At 35.9% G+C, this 23,690-nt stretch overlaps 4 protein-coding genes across 4 annotated transcripts; 2 read left to right on the top strand and 2 right to left on the bottom strand.

Annotated features, from left to right (window-relative positions):
- The first annotated feature begins 95 nt into the window (after positions 1-95).
- On the top strand, positions 96-9,236 carry pcf11 (PCF11 cleavage and polyadenylation factor subunit). Its single transcript, XM_043220997.1, has 16 exons — positions 96-483; positions 2,372-2,497; positions 2,746-2,928; positions 3,025-3,186; positions 3,422-4,422; positions 4,535-4,718; positions 4,829-5,063; positions 5,243-6,591; positions 6,678-6,729; positions 6,848-6,964; positions 7,118-7,232; positions 7,355-7,538; positions 7,675-7,830; positions 7,918-8,010; positions 8,101-8,136; positions 8,255-9,236. Exons 1-16 carry the CDS (start codon positions 316-318, stop codon positions 8,465-8,467), a joined length of 4,374 nt encoding a protein of 1,457 aa, XP_043076932.1. The 5' UTR covers positions 96-315; the 3' UTR covers positions 8,468-9,236.
- Positions 9,237-10,940: 1,704 nt separating this feature from the next.
- On the bottom strand, positions 10,941-13,468 carry ccdc90b (coiled-coil domain containing 90B). The gene is made up of 9 exons (XM_043220904.1): positions 13,074-13,468; positions 12,881-13,000; positions 12,566-12,669; positions 12,372-12,473; positions 12,200-12,241; positions 12,027-12,098; positions 11,890-11,943; positions 11,602-11,716; positions 10,941-11,360 (listed from the first exon to the last, which is right to left on the bottom strand). Exons 1-9 carry the CDS (start codon positions 13,171-13,173, stop codon positions 11,305-11,307), a joined length of 765 nt encoding a protein of 254 aa, XP_043076839.1. The 5' UTR covers positions 13,174-13,468; the 3' UTR covers positions 10,941-11,304.
- Positions 13,469-14,023: 555 nt separating this feature from the next.
- Positions 14,024-17,863, top strand: alg8 (ALG8 alpha-1,3-glucosyltransferase). The gene is made up of 13 exons (XM_043222173.1): positions 14,024-14,121; positions 14,310-14,388; positions 14,487-14,680; positions 15,116-15,222; positions 15,312-15,379; positions 15,491-15,617; positions 16,145-16,248; positions 16,343-16,463; positions 16,573-16,712; positions 16,861-17,000; positions 17,075-17,172; positions 17,259-17,331; positions 17,427-17,863. Exons 1-13 carry the CDS (start codon positions 14,033-14,035, stop codon positions 17,659-17,661), a joined length of 1,575 nt encoding a protein of 524 aa, XP_043078108.1. The 5' UTR covers positions 14,024-14,032; the 3' UTR covers positions 17,662-17,863.
- A 154-nt stretch (positions 17,864-18,017) lies between these two features.
- Positions 18,018-22,779, bottom strand: guca1d (guanylate cyclase activator 1d). Its single transcript, XM_043222174.1, has 4 exons — positions 22,585-22,779; positions 21,286-21,435; positions 20,481-20,568; positions 18,018-20,402 (listed from the first exon to the last, which is right to left on the bottom strand). Exons 1-4 carry the CDS (start codon positions 22,777-22,779, stop codon positions 20,266-20,268), a joined length of 570 nt encoding a protein of 189 aa, XP_043078109.1. The 3' UTR covers positions 18,018-20,265.
- Positions 22,780-23,690: the final 911 nt, after the last annotated feature.

A 23,690-nucleotide genomic window follows, 5' to 3' on the forward strand; every position in this document is an offset into this window, starting at 1 on the left:
GCGCATAGTCTCCATCGCCCAATCATACACGAGAGTTTCAGCGCAGCCAATCAGGAAGCAGTGACGCTCGTTCAACTATAAAACATTTCAGATGACGCGCAGTCTCCGTTGAAGTACGACGGACATTTTGCAACGCTTTATCCAAACAGAAAATATCGTTATTCAAAACGCAAGACACGAGGAGTCACGGCACTACATTCGACGTACAGAGGAAACCAAGAGGAAATACAGATGTTTAAGAGGACTGTGTTGCAAGTAATGTTTGTATAATAGTTTAAATTGTGTGGCGACAGCCTTCGACTCAACGGCTCAAAGATGTCGGACGAAGGCGCGAGGGAGGACGCCTGCCGCGAGTATCAGTCCTCGCTGGAAGATCTGACTTTCAACAGCAAACCGCACATCAACATGCTCACCATTCTAGCCGAAGAAAACATCCAGTTCACCAAGGATATCGTCGCAATAATTGAAGCACAAATTGCCAAGGTTTTTATGAAAATAGATTTATTTTTGTTCCGTTTCAGTCATCGTCTTTTAGCTCGAGTGTGGCTAGTTAGATAAATGACGACATGACATGAGGCCTGTAACATGGCGGCAGCACGACTAGTTAGCTAACCACTTTGTATAATTGGTTTTAATGCTATATTGTCGTTAAATAGTATTGAGTTTCTTAATATATGCAGGCATTTTTTAATACTAGCCAGCATCGTTTTTTGTAGTTGAGGAAAAGCACACATCGCTCCATTTTTAAATTAGGCCAGTTGCAGCAGCGTGTTTATCTGCTCGTTGGGTCACAGCTGCTCATAAAGTCGGACTTACTGTTGACGCACATTTGGCTTGAAGTTAATAATCCATGTTTTACCTTCTCAATAAGCTTATCGGATAAATATACCAGCACAGTGGCTTCACGTATAGTCTTGATAGTTCGTTTAAATATTATTCGATTTAATAAAAATAAACGCACATTATACTACGTTCTATTGTTCAATGACGATATTTAAATCTTTTAAATTGCAACTTGGCATATGGTTTTATGCATCGTAATTTATTCATCATAACCCTAGTTGGGGAAGATACGAAATTTCCGTATTATGCAATCAGCCCGAGTCATCGTCGTGGTGTAGTTGATTTGTGTACTTCGAGTAGTAATCTTGTAAATATCGATTGACTAAATTTAAGGTGATAATACAAACCGTGTTGAAATCAACAATTACTCGGGAATAAGTTTTTGCATACTCATGGCTGTAGTTATGTCACCAGCTGGTACACGTGGTTTGCCGCCCATGTACATAGATGCATGGGTGTTAAAGAAATTCGTGGAAAGTTTTCATATTTGTTTGTTTGCAAACTATTTGACATCTTGCATTAGTTCGGGTAGTCGTGTTGGGCTGCTCCGTGAAAACGAGCACGCCTGAATTTTAAAGTTTAATACAAATGTGCGCCATTCAACTATCTGTGTACTTGAACCAATAAAGGGTTTGGGGTGTTAGATTGCTGAGTAATTATTCATTCTTTACTGCAATGTTAATAAATGGTATACAACTGTGACAATAAACTATGTGAAATGTCCTTTTGTCTTTATTTCCCAGTGTATTATTTTTGTGGTAATGTTTGCTATATTGATTTCATTATAATCTAAGTGCTCTTTAATACGAAGACATTTACATTGATGCATTGTCAGTTCTAATGACATTCCAAAGCTGAATGTGTAAAACTACTTAAAAAGAAACATCAAAAACTGCAAGATAATACGAAAACTGTGCTTCCCTCTGCACTGGGGCATGTTGGTTACAACTTGTCAATTTTTTTTATGGACTTGCTAACTGTAAAGACCAAGAAGTTTTTTTTTTTTTTTTTTCCCAAACATGAAGATCAAATCTAAACTTGAGTTTAAATGGATCCCGAGTTGAATTCCTGGTCAAGTACAAAAACTACAAGTGAAAAAAGCTTTAATTTTTTTTCCCACTTTAAAGGACTTGGGCTTATTGCTAAAATGATGCCAATAACTAACTGAATTGTACTGACAACCTAACAAAACTTTTCTACTTGATGGACTGAACTTTGTGAAGAGTGAACATTGAAGAATTTTAACCCCTTCCCCCTTTTTGTTTTGTGTTTAACTGGGACATGGCTATTTTTTTCTTTCAGCATCTGAGAAACCTTTTTCCTGATTTTTGATGGATCTGGTTTTTGAGGAACTTTTTTTTTTTTTTAATCTGCAAACAATGGACTTCCCCTTAAGTGCTTGATTTTTGTTTTCTCTGCCAGTATTTTTAATCCAACTTTAGCCATTTAATAACCTCTACTTAATTTTATGTAGTTGTGCATTTCTCCCATGTTGTTCTCTAAACTTGTCAGTTTTCTATCACTTTAGGCACCTGCTGTTGAGAAGCTCCCAGTTTTGTACTTAGTGGATTCCATAGTGAAGAATGTTGGAGGGGAATACCTTGAAGTGTTTGCTAAGAACCTAGTCAATTCCTTTATTTGTGTATTTGAGAAGGTACATAATTCTTTGAAATCATGTCCATGGTGTTTCTGATTGAACGTCATGTGCTCTTTGTTCTCATTTTAAATACTGTATTGTGCTAATTCATTACTTTTTATTTTGATAGTTTTTCACACCTTTAATAATAACTTTACATTTTTGTTCACTTTTTGAATGGTAACTTATGTAGTTTTGTCAGTGTTCTTTGAGAATAAACAAAGGAGTCAGATATTCTTTCCCCCCTTTCTTTTGATTCACTTTAGGTGGATGAGGCCACTAGAAAAAGTCTCTTCAAATTGCGTTCCACATGGGATGAAATTTTCCCCTTGAAGAAACTATATGCACTAGATGTGCGTGTGAACTCAATAGATCCTGCCTGGCCTATTAAACCATTGCCACCAAATGTGAATGCCAGCATACATGTCAACCCCAAATTTTTAAAACCGGTAAGCATTTGAGTTCTAACTAATTTGTTTTACCCAGAGGTGGGAAGAAATGTACTGCTGTTTTTTTTTCTCAAATGTATGTTTATCTCTTTGTAGACTGAAGAAACCTCTCCGAAACCTCCTCCACCACAACCTCCAGCTCCAAGCTTGACACAAGAGCAATTGATAAGGCAACAGTTGCTTGCAAAGCAAAAACAGTTGTTAGAACTTCAACAAAAGAAGATAGAACTAGAACTTGAACAAACGAAAGCTCAGTTGGTGAGTTTATGTGCTTTGTAATGAGACAAACTAGAAAGCGCTGCATGTTAATATTTTAGAAGTATAAACCCAGTTTTCTGTGATATCAGGCACAAGTGTATGCATATAGGCACAATATGTAGCAGCATTGTATAAGAGCTGTAGTTGGTCTAATGGTTTGACCGACATTATTCATACTACATAAATTCTTAAAACAATAGTTTTTTTTTGTTTTGTTTTTTCTTTAATTCTCAAGGCTGCCAGTCCTGCTGTTTCATCAAACCACCAAGCCGGTGCTCCTGGACGCTTCAATGTCTCGTCACAAGCCACTCATACGGTTCCTGCCTCACAGACAAAACCTTGGCTTCCAGCACCATCAGAAAAAATAGCAACCAGGGATCCTAGATTAAACAGACTTGGTGCAACTGTAAATGCAAAGGAACAAGTGCATAAGAAGGAAAGTCAGGTCACACCAAACTTTCCGACTACTTCAGAAAAAAGAGGACAAGTCTTAGTTGAAAGACAAAGTAAGTTGGAAAAGTTAAGGATTCCCAAAAAGGATAACTCTGCAGTTGAGGAAAAACATAAATCCAAGTCAGTGTCACCATCTGGAAAATGTGTTGTCGTCAGACCCAGAGCGATTGAGTCTGAGCATTCAAAAACTGCTGAAGTGAATAAGAAGGACCCAAGGCTGCATAAGGAGATGCATAACAGGACCGATTTAAAAGATGATGATGTCAGAGAGAAGAAAAGAAGTTCAGAAAAGAAAGATAGGGATGAAAGTATCAAAAACGTGGATCATCAGAAGTCCAGCAGTGCTAGGGGCAAGCTTATAAATGGCTCTGTAAACAAGCATGAAAGACTCGAGACATTTCTGAAACAAGAAATTAAAGTCAACAAAGCAAATGTCAGAAAAAGGTCTCGGTCAAGATCACGGTCACCACCACTGCATTCTCCTAAAAGAAAAGAGAGACGGCCATCTCCGAAGAGAAAAACCAGGAGTATTACTCCACCTCTCAAATCTGGAAAGGCTAGGATAAGTAAACATTCACATAATGATGATGCTTTTCCACAGTCAAGTCTTAGAGATGAACGAAGCGTCAAGAAAAATGCCCCAGAACCAAGACGATCAAAAAGGCCACTTGACGATAGAGCTGCTGATCAGAAAGATGGACCACAGTTGAGAATTTCTCCCGCGGAGCATAAAGACATAAAAGATAGCAAGAGATGGAGGAGTGGGTGGGAAGAGAATAAACAGTAAGTGGCTTTTTTTTTTTTTTTTTTTTTTTTTGCGTCATTACTTAAACATAATTTGTCTTTCTGTTATTAAACATGTTATCACATTCAGACTAATAAACTGTCTCTACAGTCCTAAACAGTCAGATTCAGATCTATCCCATGGACGACTAGGCAACCAGAGACACAAGACTTGGAACACTAATCAAAGACCGTCCACACCTCGTACACCTAAACAACATCGCTTAAGTGTTGATAGCAACATACAAATACCAGAAGCACTTAATACTGCAAGTAAACGGGACCTTTTAAGAAAGGTGTGTCAATATATTTTGTAGTTTTGTAATACACTTTTCCTTTCTAAAACATAATTAATTTACAGTACAATAATTTATAATATTTCTAAACTGGACATTTTTCATTTCAGGCTAGCAAAAGACATGCTGATGGAGAAATATCCAATGATGAATTCCTGAATGTAGCCCATCAAATAAATCAAGTTTTTCAGTATCAAGAGGAAAGACAGAGGTCTGACTCTTGGGATGAGTCGTGTGATGAGGGAGTATATCAGTCAAAAAAGAAACATGAAGCCATTTCTGATGCACAGCTTTCTTATCTTGAACATAAATCAAAGCTGAGAAGAACACAGCTTCAGCGTCCAGGTGAGATTTGTCCTGTTTTTAAATATTTATGCGAGTAGTAGCACATTTTTAATATTACCTAAAGTTTTAGATTTGTATTTATTCATTCGACTTCATCATGGCATGTAATATTTCAACACACCCTAGGTTGTTGGTCGTGTTTTATAGATGGTCTAAACTTGAATTGTTGATTTCAACAGTGCAAAAAGAGGGCCAGTTTCCTTTGGATGAAATTCTTTATCAGCCTCAACATGAAATGTCTGAACAATACAGTGAAAGCTCAGGAGTGCATAAAATGACTGGTGATCCCATAAAGCCTGACCGTGAAGATCCTAGAAGAACCAACAGGCCTCCATCATGTACAGGTTCCACATTCAGAAATTCACCAAGTCCAGTCAACTTAGATGGGACCTGTGGAAAATCTGCAGCACCACCATTTGAACGGTCATCATCTCCAGTTGAAATGGATCAACAACCAGGGGACATTAGTCCACGTTTTGAAAGTCCCAACAGTGTGCACTCTGGTACAGGTCCAGATGATGGTCCTATAAGTGTAGAAGGTCTTCCAATGCAAGATCATTTCTCTGAACTGGGAAGAAGTGGACGAAACCATGAAGAATCTCCTGGGAGTACACCAACGCACTCAACAGAAGGATCTATGGCACAGGCAAACCCACCACGGCATGAAGGACCAAATATTTCTCAACGATTTGATAGATATAAGAGTTCTCAAGCTCCTTTTGATGGTCCACCAAGCCACATGAGGGAGCAGAGGTTAGATGGTCCTCCAAGACCATATGCTCCTTCTCGGTATGAAGGCAATGCAGGCGGGTTTGAAGGGTCTGGTGGACCCGTAAGGTTTTCTGGACATCGCTTTGATGCCCCTCACCGATTTGAGAGATTTCCTAAAGCGCATGAAAGACCTGTAAGATTTAACAACCCACCAGTATCACACAGGCCATTGAGGTACACAGAGCCTCACAACATGAGATTTGACTCTCAAGCCCCGATTCATTATGACCACTCGATGCACCAAAACAGATTTGTTAATCCAGCAAGGTTTGATAATTCTCACATGCAACACGGTCCATCAGGATACGAGGAACCACGGTTCTCGGCTAGACTAATAAATTATGATGAACAGCAGGGTGCAGTTAGATTTGATAGTCCATCAGGTGGAATGCACTTTGAGAACCCTGTGCAGCCTGAACCTTTAAGATTTGATGCACCGCCTGTCATGCCAAGATATGACCCACAAGGTCCTCCAAGATACTGCAGTCCAAATATTGCAAATCAGCTGAGACCACAGGAGCCAACAATGTATGATCAAACTCAAGGTCAAGCTCCTGTGATAAACCCTGTTCCACCACCTAATTTTAACATGCCACCCATAAACACGTATGGTGGCCCAGCCCAACAGTTTACCATGCAGTCTAATGTTTCTCAAGCGTCTAACTTCAGTGTGTCAGGTCCTACATCATCAGATTTTCAAGGTTCATTTAGACCTGCTTCATTCCCTGGTCCAGGTGTTGGGAATGTTCCTCAGCCTGTAAGTATTCCTTACTCAAGGAGTCCCACACTTTTTAAAGTTTTCTTTGTTAAACATGGAAATTTACAATTTAATTTATGTCTTAGATCATAGGAGCTCAACCCTTCATGCCACCAAACCAAATATCTTTCCAGCCTGGTAAGAATGTTTATTTTATTTGTTCACACATCCTGAAAGAGAATTATGCACTCTTGTTTGTTTTGACTGTGACGTTCTACTTTAGATCTATATTATAATAAGTGAATTATTGATTCAGGTTCCCAGTTTCAGCAGCCTGAGGCCGAGCCACTGAGGCAAATAGATGTGAACGATCTGTTGTCTAAACTCATATCCACTGGAATAATAAAACCTGCACAAACAGACTCAATCACTGGTAAGCATACTTTTATTTCTTTTAAATAAGTAAACTTAAGTAATTTCTTTTAATTAACTGTTATTATCTCCTTTCTTACTATTGGGCAATTGAATTGCATTAGTTGCAGTCTTATATTTCAAATTAGCTTAAAGATTTATATATCTGTTGTAGACTCTACTTCAGCAAGTCAGACTTTATCTGTGCCTGAAGAGGAAGAGGAGGAGGAACAGGAGGAAGATGAAAGTGTCCCAGATCTGACTGGCTTCGTTTTGGACGAAATGAAACTGTATGTACATATAGTATCTACATACGCTCTGGAAAGTTGAACATTAGTGAATCTGATAAATACTTTTACTATGGTGCTTCACTGAGAATGACTTAATATTTTGTGAAATTTCTGTGTTTTAGGAGACATGACAGCATCATCACCAAACTGTATACAGGAATCCAGTGCTATTCCTGTGGCATGCGTTTTACTGCATCTCAGACGGATGTGTATGCAGATCATTTGGACTGGCACTACAGGCAGAATCGTTCAGAGAAGGACATCAGTAAGAAAGTTACACACCGTCGGTGGTACTACACTCTGACGGTAAGCTGGACACTATCCTACTTCATTTCTTTTATTTGATTTTGTATATTGTCAGACAGTTGTGCCACTGAGAACGAAAATGACCTCTTGGATGGAAAAAAGGAGTACCATGAAGTGCTTTTTTTTCCTTTTTAAGGATTGGATTGAATTTGAGGAAATTGCAGATCTTGAGGAGAGGGCAAAGAGTCAGTTCTTTGAAAAGGTTCATGAAGAGGTTGTGCAGAAAACTCAGGAAGCAGCCAAAGAGAGAGAGTTCCAGAGCGTAAAGGCTGCAGCAGATGTCGTTCACGAGGTCAGACGATGTACACAGACTGTGTGATCATTTCAGAATACTAGAGAAATTGTGCAAAATTAAAGATTTATTTTTCTTTCTCTATAGCTGTGTGAGATATGTCAGGAGCAGTTTGAGATGTACTGGGAGGAGGAAGAGGAAGAGTGGCACCTGAAGAATGCCATCAGAGTCGATGAAAAGGTAAGAATTCCACTAATTAAAAGAGCAGATCAAATGTTGTGTCTCTTGGTGTTTGATAAAACTCTTAAATTGTTTTCCCTTCTCTTTTAGACATATCATCCCTCATGCTACGAAGACTACAAAAATGTAAGTGTTGATTTGGACTCTTTATCATGTTGTGTTTAGTAATCTACTTATGTGAAGAAAAACTTTCCATCTTAATTTTCCTTTAGTCAATTTAAAACGCTTCCCCTTTTTTCCATAGACATCCTCTTTTGTGGACTGCACACCTTCACCCAATAAAATGCTTACAGAAAACCCTTTAACAGCTTTCATAAAACAAGAGCAGGGTGATGAGGCGTCATGCTCCAGTATTAAAGAAGAGCCCCCCGAGGATGATACAGAAGCACCAACGGTAAAAGAGGAGGTTCAGGTTAAGTTAGAAGAAGAAACACAAACCAGTGCAATTATTTTCTAACTATGCTGCTCCTTAGCCACCTCTTTTTTGTGGTTACTTTAGCTGGTCTTTTGTGTTTTTGTAAAGAAGGATATTTTTATATTGCAGAGCTCTGGGGCCGGGACCTCAGCTAGTCACTTTAAATACATTTTTGTATTTGTATTTGCCTGCACATTTCAGGTTTTTTTGCCATGTGAATGCCCAATGAAATGTACTGTGAAATATGTACGTTTGGGGTAAATGTATATGTATAATTTAATTTATAAATAAAGATATTTTTGGTATTCTTTGTGTAGTATTGATAAAAAAAAAAAAAGAATTTGAATTAGTTTTTTGGGTTCTCGATGAGATATTTTGTTTTTTGACTTGGAAATGGTGGTTGGATACTAATTTATGAATGACTTTTTGTTTTGCCTCCAAAAAACAAGGGAAAGCCCTTTTCAGTCACTGATAATTCCTTAAATCCAGGATTGGGGCTGATTGTAAATTAACATAATTTACTATGAGAATTTCCCTGACCTCAATATGTAAATAGTTATCTCGTTTACTACTGTATTTGATTCAGAGTAATGTGTTTAGTTGAAAATGGAAAAAAAAAACATCAGGGTGGGTTTTTTTCTCTTTTTGCAGAAATTCAAAGAGCAATTTTTGGTTTATTCAGAATATTCAATAAAAGAAATTTGAGGAAGAAATAGCGTCTTGTGTGTAAAGTGATTATTGTGTGTTTTTGACTGGTTTAAAGTTGTCAGTTTTATGCATAATCCTAAATAAAGTTTCAGTGCTAATGAAACGGTCTCTGCTCATTTTTTTGGTTTTGATTTATTATAGCCCATGTCTGTTTAAATGTCTTGCGAGTATGAGAATTTAGTTAAAACCACATTTTTTGTTTAATATTTATAAAGCAAAATAATACATAAAATTGTCTGTGAATTAAGCATAGTTTGCGTAGTCTAAAACCGAAATATCTTAATTTCCTTTTATAGAAGAAAATGAAACCTTGGTCAAGCAACATGATAAACAGCTGTTTTGTGACATGACTTCCCTTCAAAAATGTCCCACAGTGATATGGATGTGGCTCTAAAATCCAGAACCCACGTGATATGATTGGGCTGGCGCTCATGGACCCTTAAGATGGACATTGTTACATATATACAATGGGGCAAAAAAGTATTTAGTCAGCCACCGATTGTGCAAGTTCTCCCACTTAAAAAGATGAGAGAGGCCTGTAATTTTCGTCATAGGTATACCTCAACTATGAGAAATTTTATGACATTTTATTTGTAAATTATGGTGAAAAAGAAGTATTTGGTCAAAAACAAAATCTCAGTACTTTGTTATATACCCTTTGTTGGCAATGACAGAAGTCAAATGTTTTCTGTAAGTCTTCACAAGGTTTTCACACATTGTTGCTGGTATTTTGGCCCATACTTCCATGCAGACCTTCAACTCCCTCCAAAGATTTTCTATGGGGTTAAGATCTGGAGACTGGTCAGGCCACTCCAGGACCTTGAAATGCTTCTTACGAAGCCACTCCTTCGTTGCCCGGACCGTGTGTTTGGGAACATTATCATGCTGAAAGAACCAACCGCGTTTCATCTTCAGTGCCCTTGCTGATGGAAGGTTTTCAGTCAAAATCTCACAATACACGGCCCCATTCATTCTTTCATTTACACGGATCAATCCTGGTCCCTTTGCAGCCCCAAAGCATGTTTCCACCCCCATGCTTCACTGCAGGTATGGTGTTCTTTGGATGCAACTCAGCATTCTTTCTCCTCCAAACACGGCAAGTTGAGTTTTTACAAAAAGGTTCTATTTTGGTTTCATCCGATCATATGACATGCTCCCAATCCTCTTCTGGATCATCCACATGCTCTCTAGCAAACTTCAGACGGGCCTGGACATGTACTGGCAGGGGGAGACGTCTGGCACTGCAGGGTTTGAGTCCCTGGGGGCGCAGTGTTACTAATGGTATCCTGTTACTTTGGTCAAAGCTCTCTGCAGGTCACTCACTAGGTCCCCCTGGTGCAGGTCTGCAGTTTTGTTTCCTTTGACAGCTCTTTGGTCTTGGCCACGGTGGAGTTTGGAGTGTGAATGTTTGAGGTTGTGGACAGCTGTCTTTTATACTGAGTTTTTTTTTCTTTTCACATTTTGTCTCCCATAATTGAGGTATATACCTATGATGAAAATTACAGGCCTCTCTCATTTTTTTTAATTGGGAGAACTTGCATAATTGATGGCTGACTAAATACTTTTAGCTCACTGTATGTAGTAGGTGTGTTAGGATTAAAATCAAGATTGATTACAGCAATAATTTAAGGAATATTTGGCTTCATGCATACAAACATTCTTTAAAAATATTTAAACCCTTCAAAAACATGTTCACTGGAAAAAAATAATAAATTAACCCACAGTGACCTTTGTTTTAGACCACCATTTCATTTAACACCACCAACAAAAAAAAGCAAAGACAAATGCCATTAAAGAATATTTCCAATTTTTGTTTTAACTTTTTTATTATTATTCCTTTTAAATGTAGAGGGTTTTTTTATTTCAATATTATACATTTGGACATAAGGCAACATTTACTTTTCGACCCATGGACCTCAATCAAGTTTGATTTTTGGCTCTTTATAGTTAAACACTGAGGCCCCACAGATCAAAAGAAACCTGAACACATTTACGCTGTTCACATAAAAACATAATATTGAAATATATATATATATATATATATATATATATATATATATATATATATATATATATATATATATATATAAAATACACACACAATTAATACAAAAAGGCGGGAATTTAAAGATAAAAACTCTAGACATTAATTCTCTCCTGTTTTGTGAGATTCATTTCCAGAAGCGATAGAATCCCAAAGCAATTGCCAAGCAAGTGAAGATGCATGCTGTCAAAAGAAATACAAACAAAAGAAAATGTATTCAATTGAACATTGTCAGTGCCTATAAAAAGGAACGGGCATCAACAAACTGAAGAACCACTAATAAAGCAGTTAAGTAAATGATTTTGTCTGTTATCAAATTCAGTGTGTGTTATCTGAAGGACTTTACAAACAAGTCACTGCTAAGTCAAATATGTGTAGAGGTACAGTAGCTGTAATCAGTTTGAAAAGCATCTTGAGTACATACCTGCAAGATATCTTATTGTCTCTAGCTTGAGTGATTCCAGGAGGGTTTTCAAAGAGGCAACCTGTATGTCTATTTTCTTTGAGGTTTCCACGGCTTCACTTTCTATATCTGCATTCTTAAAAAAAGACCTTCACTGTAATAAGTTACATTTTTTCAATAATTATGATAATAAGCATTATGTAATTAAACTGTAATTAAACATTATGTAATTAAACTCATAATTTCATAATTAAATTCATAATTTAAGTGTTGCTGTAAAACATGTCGTGAACTATTTTTAAACCTTACCATTTTTTGGAATTCTGTTTTAACGTCCATAAGTTTCTTCTCTTGTTCTGTAAACTGGAATAAAAAAACTTTTTTTTTTTTTACAATGAAAGCATTCAAAGATAATACAAACTTAAACAAGTAATATATACACATACCATGTCTGTAACTCTACTTCGCTCCAAATTAATGTCTAACTTTGCATCTGCTCTGATTTTATGGCTTTCTTCCTTCAGTGTAAACATAAAAATATAAATAGAAAAACAATGGCAATAAAAAGTGCAAAATAGTTTATCAAATTCACATAAATTCCTAAAGTACTTCTACTCACCAGTAGACTGTTCTTTATTTGTTCCAGCTCTATTTTCATTTTCTGCATGTGAAATAATTGAGAAGATAAATCACCAAATAACACTGTCTACGACACATGGTGTTAAATTAATAATACTACTTTGTACAGCCAACAACAAATTATGAAATACAGGTTTCAACTTTATTCTTACTGCATTTTCGGACCGTAAATTGGCAAATTCACTCTTCTCCAGGATAACCATGTCTTTCCTGATAGCATCTAGATGAGCCATGATTTGCTGTAGAGCTATTTCCTAGGCCAGATGAAAAGAAACCAGAAACCGTATCATTCAGTAGAGTTCATTATTAGTCATTTCTACTGATGGCGGTTTTGTTGGTTGTATACCTGATGGGCTCCGGTGACCATGTCTCTGTATACAATATCCATATTGGCTGAAGTAAGAGTCACCAATGCAGTGACGATCACCTCTGCCTGTCTCTTTTCAAAGCCTGAATTACATGTGCAGAAAAAATAAAAAAAATTACAAAAACATTAGTGCGTTTAGTACATTTAAGTGACTTTAAATCTCAAATTAAGCTTCCATTTGTGTCTCTAACAACAAAAGGTAAGATTGTCATTGGTTTTCACCAATAAATATTAAACTGGCTTGCCGTGCCCATTAAAAAAAACTATACAAAGTATTTAGCAGCCTTAACATACCGCTGGATTCCAGCTCTTTCACGAGAGCATGTGAGTCAAACGTGAGTTTCCTCTGCTCCAGAGGCGTCAGCTCCACTTTTCTTACATCGTATGTCTTAACGGCACTCGTTTTATGGAAACCTAAAAGGGAAAAAACATTTATGTAAACCCTTGAAATGTGCAACTTACTGCAATGTATCGTCGAACAACTTACCTCTCTGGTGACACACTGGTTGAATATTGAGTTTATGCAGTTTTAACAGCGAGGAGGAGAACTGGTATTGTTTCCGAATAAACATTCCCCAGTATGACATTGTTGTATAGAAAGCTATGTAGGTAAACTATATAAATATATGATTATCTATGTGAGAACTAACTGCTTTGTGCATGTAGCTTCTGTACTTTTTGTAAACTGCTCAACAACAGCCAAAGACGAACTCTTCCCCTCTGCCTTTCTTTCCAGGTCAGCACGATTCACCTTTCAGGGTCAACTCGATTAGCACCGTCTTAAAAACTCTTCAGATCTGTTTGTTTACTATACGTGGGTTCCTGTTTTGGTATACTATAAATGACGAAGGTGGAGTTTTTCTTTTTGATGGTAGAAATAGAATAAACAACTAGAAAGGCAGTTAGCGGGAAACAAGTGAGGCGTGGTAGCCCGGATGTTGTCTCAATTTTGTCAGGTACGGTGGTTCTAAAGAGTATTTTTCTACTTTTAACTAGTGACTATGTATTTTAAATAAACACACTTTTGTTAATTAATGGGATAATGCAATGAATTATTATCTTTTCCAGAGCGCTACTGAAGCGTTACGCAAAAGGACGGTATATGTTACTTATTTCAGCGCTTTTGTATAATTGACCAATCACAGTCGTTTACAATCCCTGTATAAGCGTTCCAATTCATCAATTTATAAGGATTTCTGGTGCGGATTTCTTATTGTATATTAGCAACCAACTTTTTTTTATTTAAAAACAACAACAACAGTGTACAAAATATTGGGCGACATACAAAACAACGTCCTGATGTGTACATTTGACTCTAAAGAGCTTTCAACTATTTGAGCCGCAAAACGCCCCCTGCAGGATATATTTATGTCAGCAACATTGAGCCACCCAAAAGTTGTGTTTCGGCTTTTAGAAATAAAGTTTTCTTTTCACCAAGGGACTGTCATGGCTGCGCCCATGACTAACGATCAGAGCTGTTTTTTTGCTCTTGCTTTCGGAGTTTCATTTCTCAAATGTCTTTTGATAAATGCATAGTAAGTCAATTTATCTCACATAATATACATTTTCTCTCATGTGATCACATTAAAACGGAAAACCCATTGTTATGTTAGAAGAGCGACCAAATACTCGACAGTCATTCATTTTATCTTCCCTTTAGGAAGAGGAAATAATTGTTTCGCATCCTCTAATCCTAAGCAATTTAATATTTATTGTATTTCAGCCATTCTACGGATTTTGAAGTACATAGGAATTGGCTTGCCCTGACTCACAGTCTGCCAGTATCACAGTGGTATTATGAGGTAGTCATATACGAATATGAATTATATCGTTTTCAAGCAATTACATACACGGGTTTTAAATTTGTGGTTTATTATTATTATTTTTTATATAATTTCAGGCTACATCTGAGTGGACACTGGATTATCCTCCCTTGTTTGCTTGGTTTGAATATGGACTTTCCCATATTGCCCGTTTTTTTGATAAGGAGATGCTGGTTGTTCACAACCTGAATTATGCAAGTCCAGCCACAATCCTGTTCCAAAGACTGTCAGTCATTGTGGCTGATTTGGTCTTCTTTTATGCGGTTAAAGAGTATGTAGCTTCTTTGTGCCATCATTTGAATGAATATAGTTTTTGTGCCAATGTCTTTTTAGGTTTGAAAGACACTTTTAAAGAAATAGTTCACCCATAAATGTAAATTCTGTCATTAGTTAATCACCCTCAAATTGTTCCAAATCTGTATGAAATGTCTTTGTTCTGCCGAACACAATAAAAACTATTTTATAAAAAGTTTGTAACGAGTCTGTTTTTGGTCAACACTGACTTCCATAGTATTTCTTTCCTACTGCAGAAGTCAATAGTGACCAAAACAGCCTGGTTACAAACGTTTTTCAAAATAGCTTCCTTTGTGTTTGACTTAAGGGTTCATAAATGATGACAGAATTTACTTTTTTGGGTGAGCTATTCCTTCAAGGAAAGACTATGATAAAGGCTTGCTTTTAACTATTTTATATTATTATTATTTAGATGCTGCAAATGTTTGCGAGAAGTCAAAGGAAAGGACCTTCTGGGAAAGCCATCTTTTATCTTGTCAGTGCTGTTGCTGTGGAACTTTGGCCTTCTAATTGTTGATCGTATCCTTGGAGATCATGCATGCTTTGATGTGGCTCAGACATCTGTTTCCCTTACCTGAAATTAATTTTGCTTCACTGAATTCCTGCAGATATTCATTTTCAGTATAATGGATTCTTGTTTGGAATTCTTCTGTTATCAATAGCGAGACATTTCCAGGTATTAGCTGTAATTTCTATTATTTAGTGAGTTTCAAGACATATCTAATAAGCTGAGATTTGGAAAGTTTATTTAATTTGGTAATTTATTTATTATTTTGTGTGTTAACAGAATAGACACTTTGAGGGGGCCTTGCTGTTTTCAGTACTTCTAAACCTGAAGCACATATATCTGTACATTGCACCTGCATACGGTATCTACTTGCTGAGATGTTTTTGTTTCACCCAGAGCAATTCAGGTAATGATCACACACACACACACACACACACACACACACACATTTGAAGTTAAAAACTTAAAACTAAAACAGTACCAGTTCTTGTTTTATGACAACTTTGATTCATATGTTGCATTTGATATACTTATATATATATACTATATATATATATATATATATATATATATACATATATATATATATATATATATATATATATATATATATATATATATATATATATATATATATATATATATATATATATATATATATATATATATATATATATATACATATATACATATATATATATATATATATATATATATATATATATATATATATATATATATATATATATATATATATATATATATATATATATATATATATATATATATATATATATATATATATATATATATATATATATATATATATATATATATATATATATATATATGTATATATATATATATATATATATATGTATGTATGTATATATATGTATGTATGGAAGATGTTATATAAGTTTTGTTTTTCAGATGGCTCTTTGCAGTGGAGAAGTTTCAGTGTTGTGCGGCTTGTAACACTAGGAACTATTGTCTTGTCTACATTTTCGCTGTCATTTGGACCCTTTATAGCACTGGTAAACAATCTTTGTAAGCACAATTTGATTTGCATTTGTTTGCATTTTTCACAGGGGTTCATTGATCATTTTTATTTTTTATTTATTCATCAAGGGTCAGCTTCCACAAGTCCTGTCTCGACTCTTCCCTTTCAAGCGTGGTCTGTGTCATGCGTACTGGGCACCAAACATCTGGGCACTTTACAATATAGCAGATAAAGCTTTTTCCATCCTGGGTATGTTCAATAACTCAAACAATTGTGTTGTATTGCTGTAGGTTATTATAGTATGTTTATATGTCAAGTCCATTTTTTTATCCTGATCATTGCTAATTCACTTATTTAGGTGTGAAATTCAAACTGCTTGATATAAACAAACTTCCCAAGGCCTCAATGACTGGTGGTCTGGTTCAGGAGTTTCAGCACTCTGTGCTTCCTTCTGTCTCTCCTTTAGCAACCCTTGTTTTTACGTTACTCTCAATATTGGTGAGTTCTTTTTGATTGCTAATCTAAAAATTCAGATAGATAGCCTTGATTTCATTCATTGAAATAATATAAGTAATGATACAAAAGAGAAAGTTGATTTCTAAATTTGTCAACGCATATACCATTTTTGACATTTTGTCTCTCGCAGCCTGCACTTTTCAGGATATGGCATCGACCTAATGGAGCAAGAGGATTCTTGCACTGCCTTGTCATCTGTGCCCTTGGGTCCTTTATGTTTGGTTGGCATGTGCATGAGAAAGCCATCCTGATGGCCATACTTCCTTTAAGGTGTTAATCTGATGGCATTGTTACGTAACCGTGCTCTGCTAGCCGCCTACTAAAAACGGTCTCTTGTTTTTCAGCTTGCTCGCTGTGGAGAGCAGAGAGGATGCCAGGATTTTTCTAATCCTAAGTATAACCGGTCATTATTCCCTATTTCCGCTCCTCTTCACAACTCAAGGTTAGTCTCATTTATAACATCTCACAACAAGAATTTTGCATCGTCACTGACTGTAATCTTTAAACATTTCAATTCTTAATTTCCAGAGCTGCCCATCAAAATATTTCTCATGTTGCTTTTTACAATCTTCAGTGTCACTTCACTAAAAACGCTGTTCAGGTAAGTACTTTTAAAACGGGACTATTGGACCATTATTGCATTTATGTTTGAGCATCAAGTATTGGTAAAATGATTTTTCCTCTTATTATTTTTAGGAAGGACGGTGCTTTGTTAAACCCACTGGAGGCGTCGTATCTATTGGGCCTAATTCCTCTTGAACTGATCTGTGAGTTTGTTTACCCACTGACAGTCTGGCAGAAGACCTTTCCCTTCTTCCCTCTCATGCTCATCTCCGTTTACTGCGCGTTGGGAGTGACATACGCCTTCATCAGACTGTACATTTCATTTCTGACATGTTCAGACAACACCAAAAAGATTAAAATGCAGTGAATTGTGATTCAGATGCTGAAGGCTATTGAACAAAAAAAAAAATATTGGACCAAAATGAATGATTTGTAGTTTATATCTTGGGATTTGTTTGTGGGATATGGGTTTGTGTTCAGTTGATTATTTCTTTAAATAATTATATAATGTAGTGTATGGATACAAATGTTTATTTTTTAAGGTGTTTTATAAATGTATTTGCTTAGAATAATTGCCTATGGCCTGCCATTTTGTTATCAACTGAAACTGGGTTTAAAAGCTGGAATAATTAAATATTACACTGAAAAACATAAAAATAAAAAATGTTGCTGAAATAAATGTACTACAATACAGTACTACAATTACTAAAATTAAAATAAATAAAAAAACAAACAAACAAAAAAATACTACAAAAGCGAATAAAATTATAAAAGCATATACCTAAAAGAAAATATATATATAAAAAAGCTAATTCAAAATATAAATAAATACTGCAAAAAATATACAAATAAAACTAAAAGAACCTGCTTTTAAACATTGGTTTGTTTAAAGCATTTTATTAATAAGGCAACATAAATATTCCATACCAGTTGACATATTACCTAAGTATGTAAAGATTATATCTCATTTCTAGAGTTCAAATCATCAAATACAGAGATTCGTCATTTTAGGCAGGGTTTGAAAACGATAATCTCAACGCTTCATATTGAGCATTTGTGGCTTCCATTATAGACATTATTTAGAAAACAAAGAAATCATAAACAATTCACACTTGTCTTCTTGCGAAGGTGCCAACTCAATATAATAAAAACAGTCAGGGATACCACATCATGCTGAAGAAATCCCATCTTACTGCCTCAGATCTGAGACCTCATTTATAACACACAATCTACACAATGATCTGATTTAATTGATCACTGATGTGTGAAAGTGCTTAGTGTCACTTCAGGTTCGTGCACTTTTTATGTGCACTTATACACTTGTTCGCACATATGCATATCTGAGGAATGGTCTTAAATTAAAAATAAACATCATTTTATAAACAAGGCCCCCGATCTCTGATGTGCTTTCAACCGAACAATGTCTCACTAAGCGTTAACCATACTCTATGCTATGGTTAAACAATTAGAATTTAGTGCTAAAAGAACAAGCCTAATGTTTTGACAGACATATTAGTGATGCTGTTCAAATATTTTCGAGAGTAAAAGCACTTTTAGACCCACTTTGTGATTTGCCTGTGTTTTTCAATGCAAGGCTTATCCAAAGGACTCAAAACACAAACCCATGCAGACCTCTAAGCAGCAACATATATACATTTAAATATACTTTTAAATACGCGCATTAAAAATATAGAGTTTTGAAGTCAGTAAGATTTTTTTTAATTTGCTATTTATAGGCTGCAGTTTATAGTAACCGTTTTCTGTTTCAATGCTTTTTAAAGTATAATTCATTCCTGATGCAAAGCTGAATTTTTTTTTGCATTAATTCAGTTTTAAGTGTCACATGATACTGGAACATTTCTAATATGCAGATTTGATACTTTTACCTATCATTAGCAATATTGAAAACTGCCGTGTTGTTTAATTTTTTTTGTGATTAAAAAAAATAAATAAATGAAAAAAAAAATCTTACTGAACCCAAACATTTAAATGGTAGTATATAGAAGTCTGAATATGCAGTTAATAATTTTTAAAACTTTTAGTTTTACTGTTTTGACAGCTATGTTTATATCAGCTAAAAAGATGTGTAGAAATGAATGTAATGAATTATTATTTGTGCACCTACTGCATCAGCTAACGTTTATCAGGTAATTTTGATACTTTCCTTCAGTAAAGTTTTATTTGTGGTGATGTATCAGTGGTTCTCAACTGGTGGGTTTCAAAAAAGAAATGGGTCTTGGGTCTGTTCTGGTGGGTCGAGGACAGCAAAATAAACAGGCACTAATTCCTTTAACATAATTTTAACATAATTAATAATTTAACATGATGTTTATGTCAACATTTTGTTGCCAAATATTGTGTAAATTTAATTTGTGTTAATTATTCAGCCTATTCAGTTCCTTGTCATATACAATATTTTACAGAAATTATAGTTAACGGGTACATTTTGCTCAATAAACTATTTTTGTTCTGTGTTGGTTGCTATTTGATGTCCAGCGTAAAACAATTGAGAACCACTGCTCTATATAATTTAATTTCACAGTTTCAAGGGCAATTCAGGCCACGTCGGCAATGGACTGTCTCACTGTCTGAGTTCACTCTCAGAGCAATAGCGATGCCATAAACAGTTCATGGATTATAGGATGTGCTCACCCAATGAAGGTCACTAGACATGTGCTCAGTGTTCTTCACTGAGCCTTTCCTTAAAAAGCCCCACATTGCTCACTCCTTAAGCATTGCCAGCAGTTCCTTAGTCTCCCTTATAGCATTAGAAGATCAATGTTCAGCTGAGGACAGCTCGGATGCAAGGTATCTCCAATGGGGTCAGACAGCTCCTTGCTTGGGCAAAAGTCCAAGTTCCCCTTTTGATTTTCTGTCGAGGAAGTCACTCAGGTGTGGTGGGAAGCTGCATCTGCTCAAACAGATGGAGAATTCTCTGGTTTCTCTGTCTTTAAGATAGAGTTTATCCAGCCTAACTCTTTATTGGTTTCTGTCGCCCTTCGACTATAATGACCAGGACTGGAGTGAGGTCCATCAGTTGCTTCAACATATCCATAATATCAGGGTGATCTTTGGCTCCGTCAATGAACTCCTCCAGTGTCAGTTCACCTGAACATTTAATTAAAGAGAGATGTAGATGAATAAGTGCTTAATGATGAGGATTGTAATAAGTTAACTGGTTCTCACCTTCTCCGTTAACATCAATTTTTTCAAATATAAGAGCCACTACTTCCTCCGGCACGAGGTCTCGATTTCTTGTGATGTCTTGTATGGCCTGAAAAAAACATATAATTTCAGAACTTTTCTTTTTATACAAACACACATTGAAATCTAACACAATATCCCATTTCTAGAGCTGCAGCATTATTGTATGGAGGTGTCCAGCAGCCACCTGAGGTCATCTGAACATGACACGCAACACTATTTCCGCTCTAAGAAGTGTCAGTCTCAGAAACCTCAGTACAGAAACAGCAAAAGGAAGACAGTTCTCTAACTGGATTAAATTAGATCATCTACAAGTTAAGCAGACTGATCCAGTGTCCATTTTCACCTGACCTGCCCTGACCTGCAGTCAGGATCTATTTTTGGCTTTCTATTTTTGGGTCGTTCACAAAGAGCTGATGTGGGAGAAATACATGTAATACATGTAGATAATTCAGTGCCTGCAGAGGTTACGTCCCATGCTGATGAACTACTCTTAAAAAAAAATAGTACGAGTGGAGTGATCGCTCTAAGATTTCCAAAAAGAGCGCTTTAAGGTGCACTTTAAATACCTGCACTTAAATAACCTAAAAACAAAGTGTGTAATTTTGCACACTTCATGCATTCTAGTAGTGCACTATGTAGTGAAGGGCTCGGGCTGTCCGTTTCCAATCATGAACGAAACACTACGTGGTTGAGTACATGCATGTTGAGTGTATCTGGCATCTGTTGTGTTTTGTGCAACAAAAAAGAAAGGAACCTAAGAATGGTATTCAAAATGTTCACTTACAGTAAATATTGTTTCCAATTCATCCTTGTCAATTTTTCCATTGCCATCCTGGTCAAAAAGTTTAAAGTACCACTTGAGTTTCTGGTTGATTTCCCCCTTGAGCATTAAGCTGATAGCAGCGATGTATTCCACAAAATCTATGTATCCATCCTAAAGAAAAGACATGGAGAGAGAGAGAGAAAATATTTTTGTTAGGATATTTTAGTGCGTAGTTCAGCCATGAAACACTAGATGGTGCAGGCTGACGGTATTGACATAACTGATTACATACACAGGGTTGACTTGAATATCATGACTTGGCACAAGCTGATTGGTTCATGTTTTATACACAGCCAATGAGCTTGCTACTTTACATTTAAATGGCTGGCTAGCATTCCTTTGAGCATTTGAGCATGTCTCTCTGAAGCCCCCAGCTCCACCTGAATAGATCTGCTACAGGTTTATTTTATATTCTATTTGTACAGCAGCAGCATGTCTTAAATACTCATGGCAATGTATTGCCGTATGCACTGACAAATAGCAAGTCGTGATTGAGATGTGAACAATCTGGCAAAGGAGATCCAGGCAAAATCATTACGCTTAATCAGTCTGCAATGAGATCTCAGTGTTGTATTTGATCAGTAAACCAATCAATTTAGCTTAGAACAACATGTAACCTTCAAATTTCTTAATAAACATCACATATCATATTGCCTGTTGTTGACATAGTTGACATAAAAATAAAACAAAATGGTTAAACAATGCTAGAATAAATGCTAGAATGTTACATACATTTAGTTGCTATTTTTAGCTATATTTTAAATATATTTATAGCTATATTTTAAATATATTTAAGCTGGCCATATAATGCTTTAAAAGTAGCATTTTGCATGAACTCAAAATACATTATAAGACAGGGATTTGAAGTATTTTCCCAGCTGTTGAAGTAAATTTTGTCATTTTCTTAACTAAATCTATTTTCAGTATAAAAATATTTTTTATTTTACTATACATTTGGCAATGTACTGTACATTTATTTATTTACTACAAGTATTTGATGTATATTACGGCCTATTCTTTATTTATTTCTTTTGCAGAGTGGGTCAGAAGGCTTTTGAACATGATAAAAATAACTGTACGTTACTAAATTCTACATGTGCACCAGAGATCAAACTGCATACTATTAATGTTTACAAGTCTATTTGATTCATCCATTTAAGATCAAAAAATAAAGGATATCTGTGTAACCGGTCTAAGAAAGATGATTTGCAAGATTGCATTACTAGAACCCAGATAAAACCCTTCGAGAATGAACCTCACCCCATCCATGTCGAAAGTGAAGAACACCTGGTCAACATAGCTGTTAGCATCCTCAGTCATGCCCTGCAGTCCCAGGATGGACTTGAGCTCAAAAAGTGTGATGAGGCCTGATGGAGACTCCCGCATAAACTTGTTGTACCAGTGGTGCATGTCCTCAGCGAGGATGTCGTCCAGACTTGCGTGTGCGTTCCCCATGACGGTGCCCTGCAGCCCTCGCTGGTCCAGGCGGTTATCGTCCTGTGAGCTCTGATGGCGAGCTGCAGACTGTCCTTCGGGATACTGAATGTCTGAACCTATTAGATCCAGGTACCAATAAAAGGCGGCACCTTAAAATAACTGGTACTAATGAGATAATGGCAAGGCCTGACCGTTAAAGAGTAACTGGCACAGAGAAGAGAATGCTTATATAACAGCGTTCAGCCTGCAGATGAACTATTGTGTGGTCAGTGTAGTCCAAAGTGCATCAGAGGCCAACTCTTACTATGCTTTAGCCTGGGAGCTCTAACAATTATAGCTATCCATCTGTCTCTCAATGCAGACTTTAAATAACTCTTAATTTTCACAGAAATAGTCCAATTTAAATAGGCTTGCTAAAATTTGGTCTGATACGGATTAATGGTTTAATTAAAATGTGTGATAATGACACATTAAAATTCTGTACTATTTTGTCTACATAAAAAAACAATAATTTAAAAGACTACAATTGCATAGTGTTACATAAACATAGCATAGTGTTATATGTCTACACTTTATATTAGGTGGCTTTAACTACTGTGTACTTACAAATCAATCATTTGGTGCCACGCACTTACATGTTTTTACAAAAATATGTAATAACATCTGTAATTAAGTTCTGTAATTACATTTATAAAAGTAGTAGTATAAAAGTTATTTCTAAAGGAATGCAACATTATGTAACTAAATAAGTTACTTTTTATGGAAACTAATGCGTTATGGCACTTTTTTCTTGTTACCTTTTAAATATGAGCAGGGCTTGATTGTTTGTTTTTAATATAAGTTGTTCTATTTATAGAAAATGTAAAAGGCCTTTCACATCAAAAAGTGTAATGAAAAAACCTTAGGCTGAATTCATGTCTGTACAGCAC

Source organism: Puntigrus tetrazona, chromosome 21 (genome assembly GCF_018831695.1).
Source record: "Puntigrus tetrazona isolate hp1 chromosome 21, ASM1883169v1, whole genome shotgun sequence".
In the NCBI taxonomy this organism is placed as follows: domain Eukaryota; kingdom Metazoa; phylum Chordata; class Actinopteri; order Cypriniformes; family Cyprinidae; genus Puntigrus; species Puntigrus tetrazona.

What these genes read in the sequence shown, in the direction of transcription:
- pcf11 (XM_043220997.1), top strand. Translation starts at nt 316, where the DNA reads ATGTCGGACGAAGGCGCGAGGGAGGACGCCTGCCGCGAGTATCAGTCC. An exon ending in GGGTGGGAAGAGAATAAACA is followed by an intron (nt 4,423 to 4,534) that starts GTAAGTGGCTTT and finishes CTGTCTCTACAG; the next exon opens with TCCTAAACAGTCAGATTCAG. An exon ending in TTGGGAATGTTCCTCAGCCT is followed by an intron (nt 6,592 to 6,677) that starts GTAAGTATTCCT and finishes TTTATGTCTTAG; the next exon opens with ATCATAGGAGCTCAACCCTT.
- ccdc90b (XM_043220904.1), bottom strand. Translation starts at nt 13,173, where the DNA reads ATGTCATACTGGGGAATGTTTATTCGGAAACAATACCAGTTCTCCTCC. An exon ending in ACCAGTGTGTCACCAGAGAG is followed by an intron (nt 13,001 to 13,073) that starts GTAAGTTGTTCG and finishes TTTCCCTTTTAG; the next exon opens with GTTTCCATAAAACGAGTGCC. An exon ending in AAATAAAGAACAGTCTACTG is followed by an intron (nt 12,099 to 12,199) that starts GTGAGTAGAAGT and finishes TTTACACTGAAG; the next exon opens with GAAGAAAGCCATAAAATCAG.
- alg8 (XM_043222173.1), top strand. Translation starts at nt 14,033, where the DNA reads ATGGCTGCGCCCATGACTAACGATCAGAGCTGTTTTTTTGCTCTTGCT. An exon ending in TTTCACCCAGAGCAATTCAG is followed by an intron (nt 15,618 to 16,144) that starts GTAATGATCACA and finishes TTTGTTTTTCAG; the next exon opens with ATGGCTCTTTGCAGTGGAGA. An exon ending in TTGGACCCTTTATAGCACTG is followed by an intron (nt 16,249 to 16,342) that starts GTAAACAATCTT and finishes TTATTCATCAAG; the next exon opens with GGTCAGCTTCCACAAGTCCT.
- guca1d (XM_043222174.1), bottom strand. Translation starts at nt 22,779, where the DNA reads ATGGGGAACGCACACGCAAGTCTGGACGACATCCTCGCTGAGGACATG. An exon ending in TCACTTTCGACATGGATGGG is followed by an intron (nt 21,436 to 22,584) that starts GTGAGGTTCATT and finishes TCTTTTCTTTAG; the next exon opens with GATGGATACATAGATTTTGT. An exon ending in AATTGGAAACAATATTTACT is followed by an intron (nt 20,569 to 21,285) that starts GTAAGTGAACAT and finishes TGTTTTTTTCAG; the next exon opens with GCCATACAAGACATCACAAG.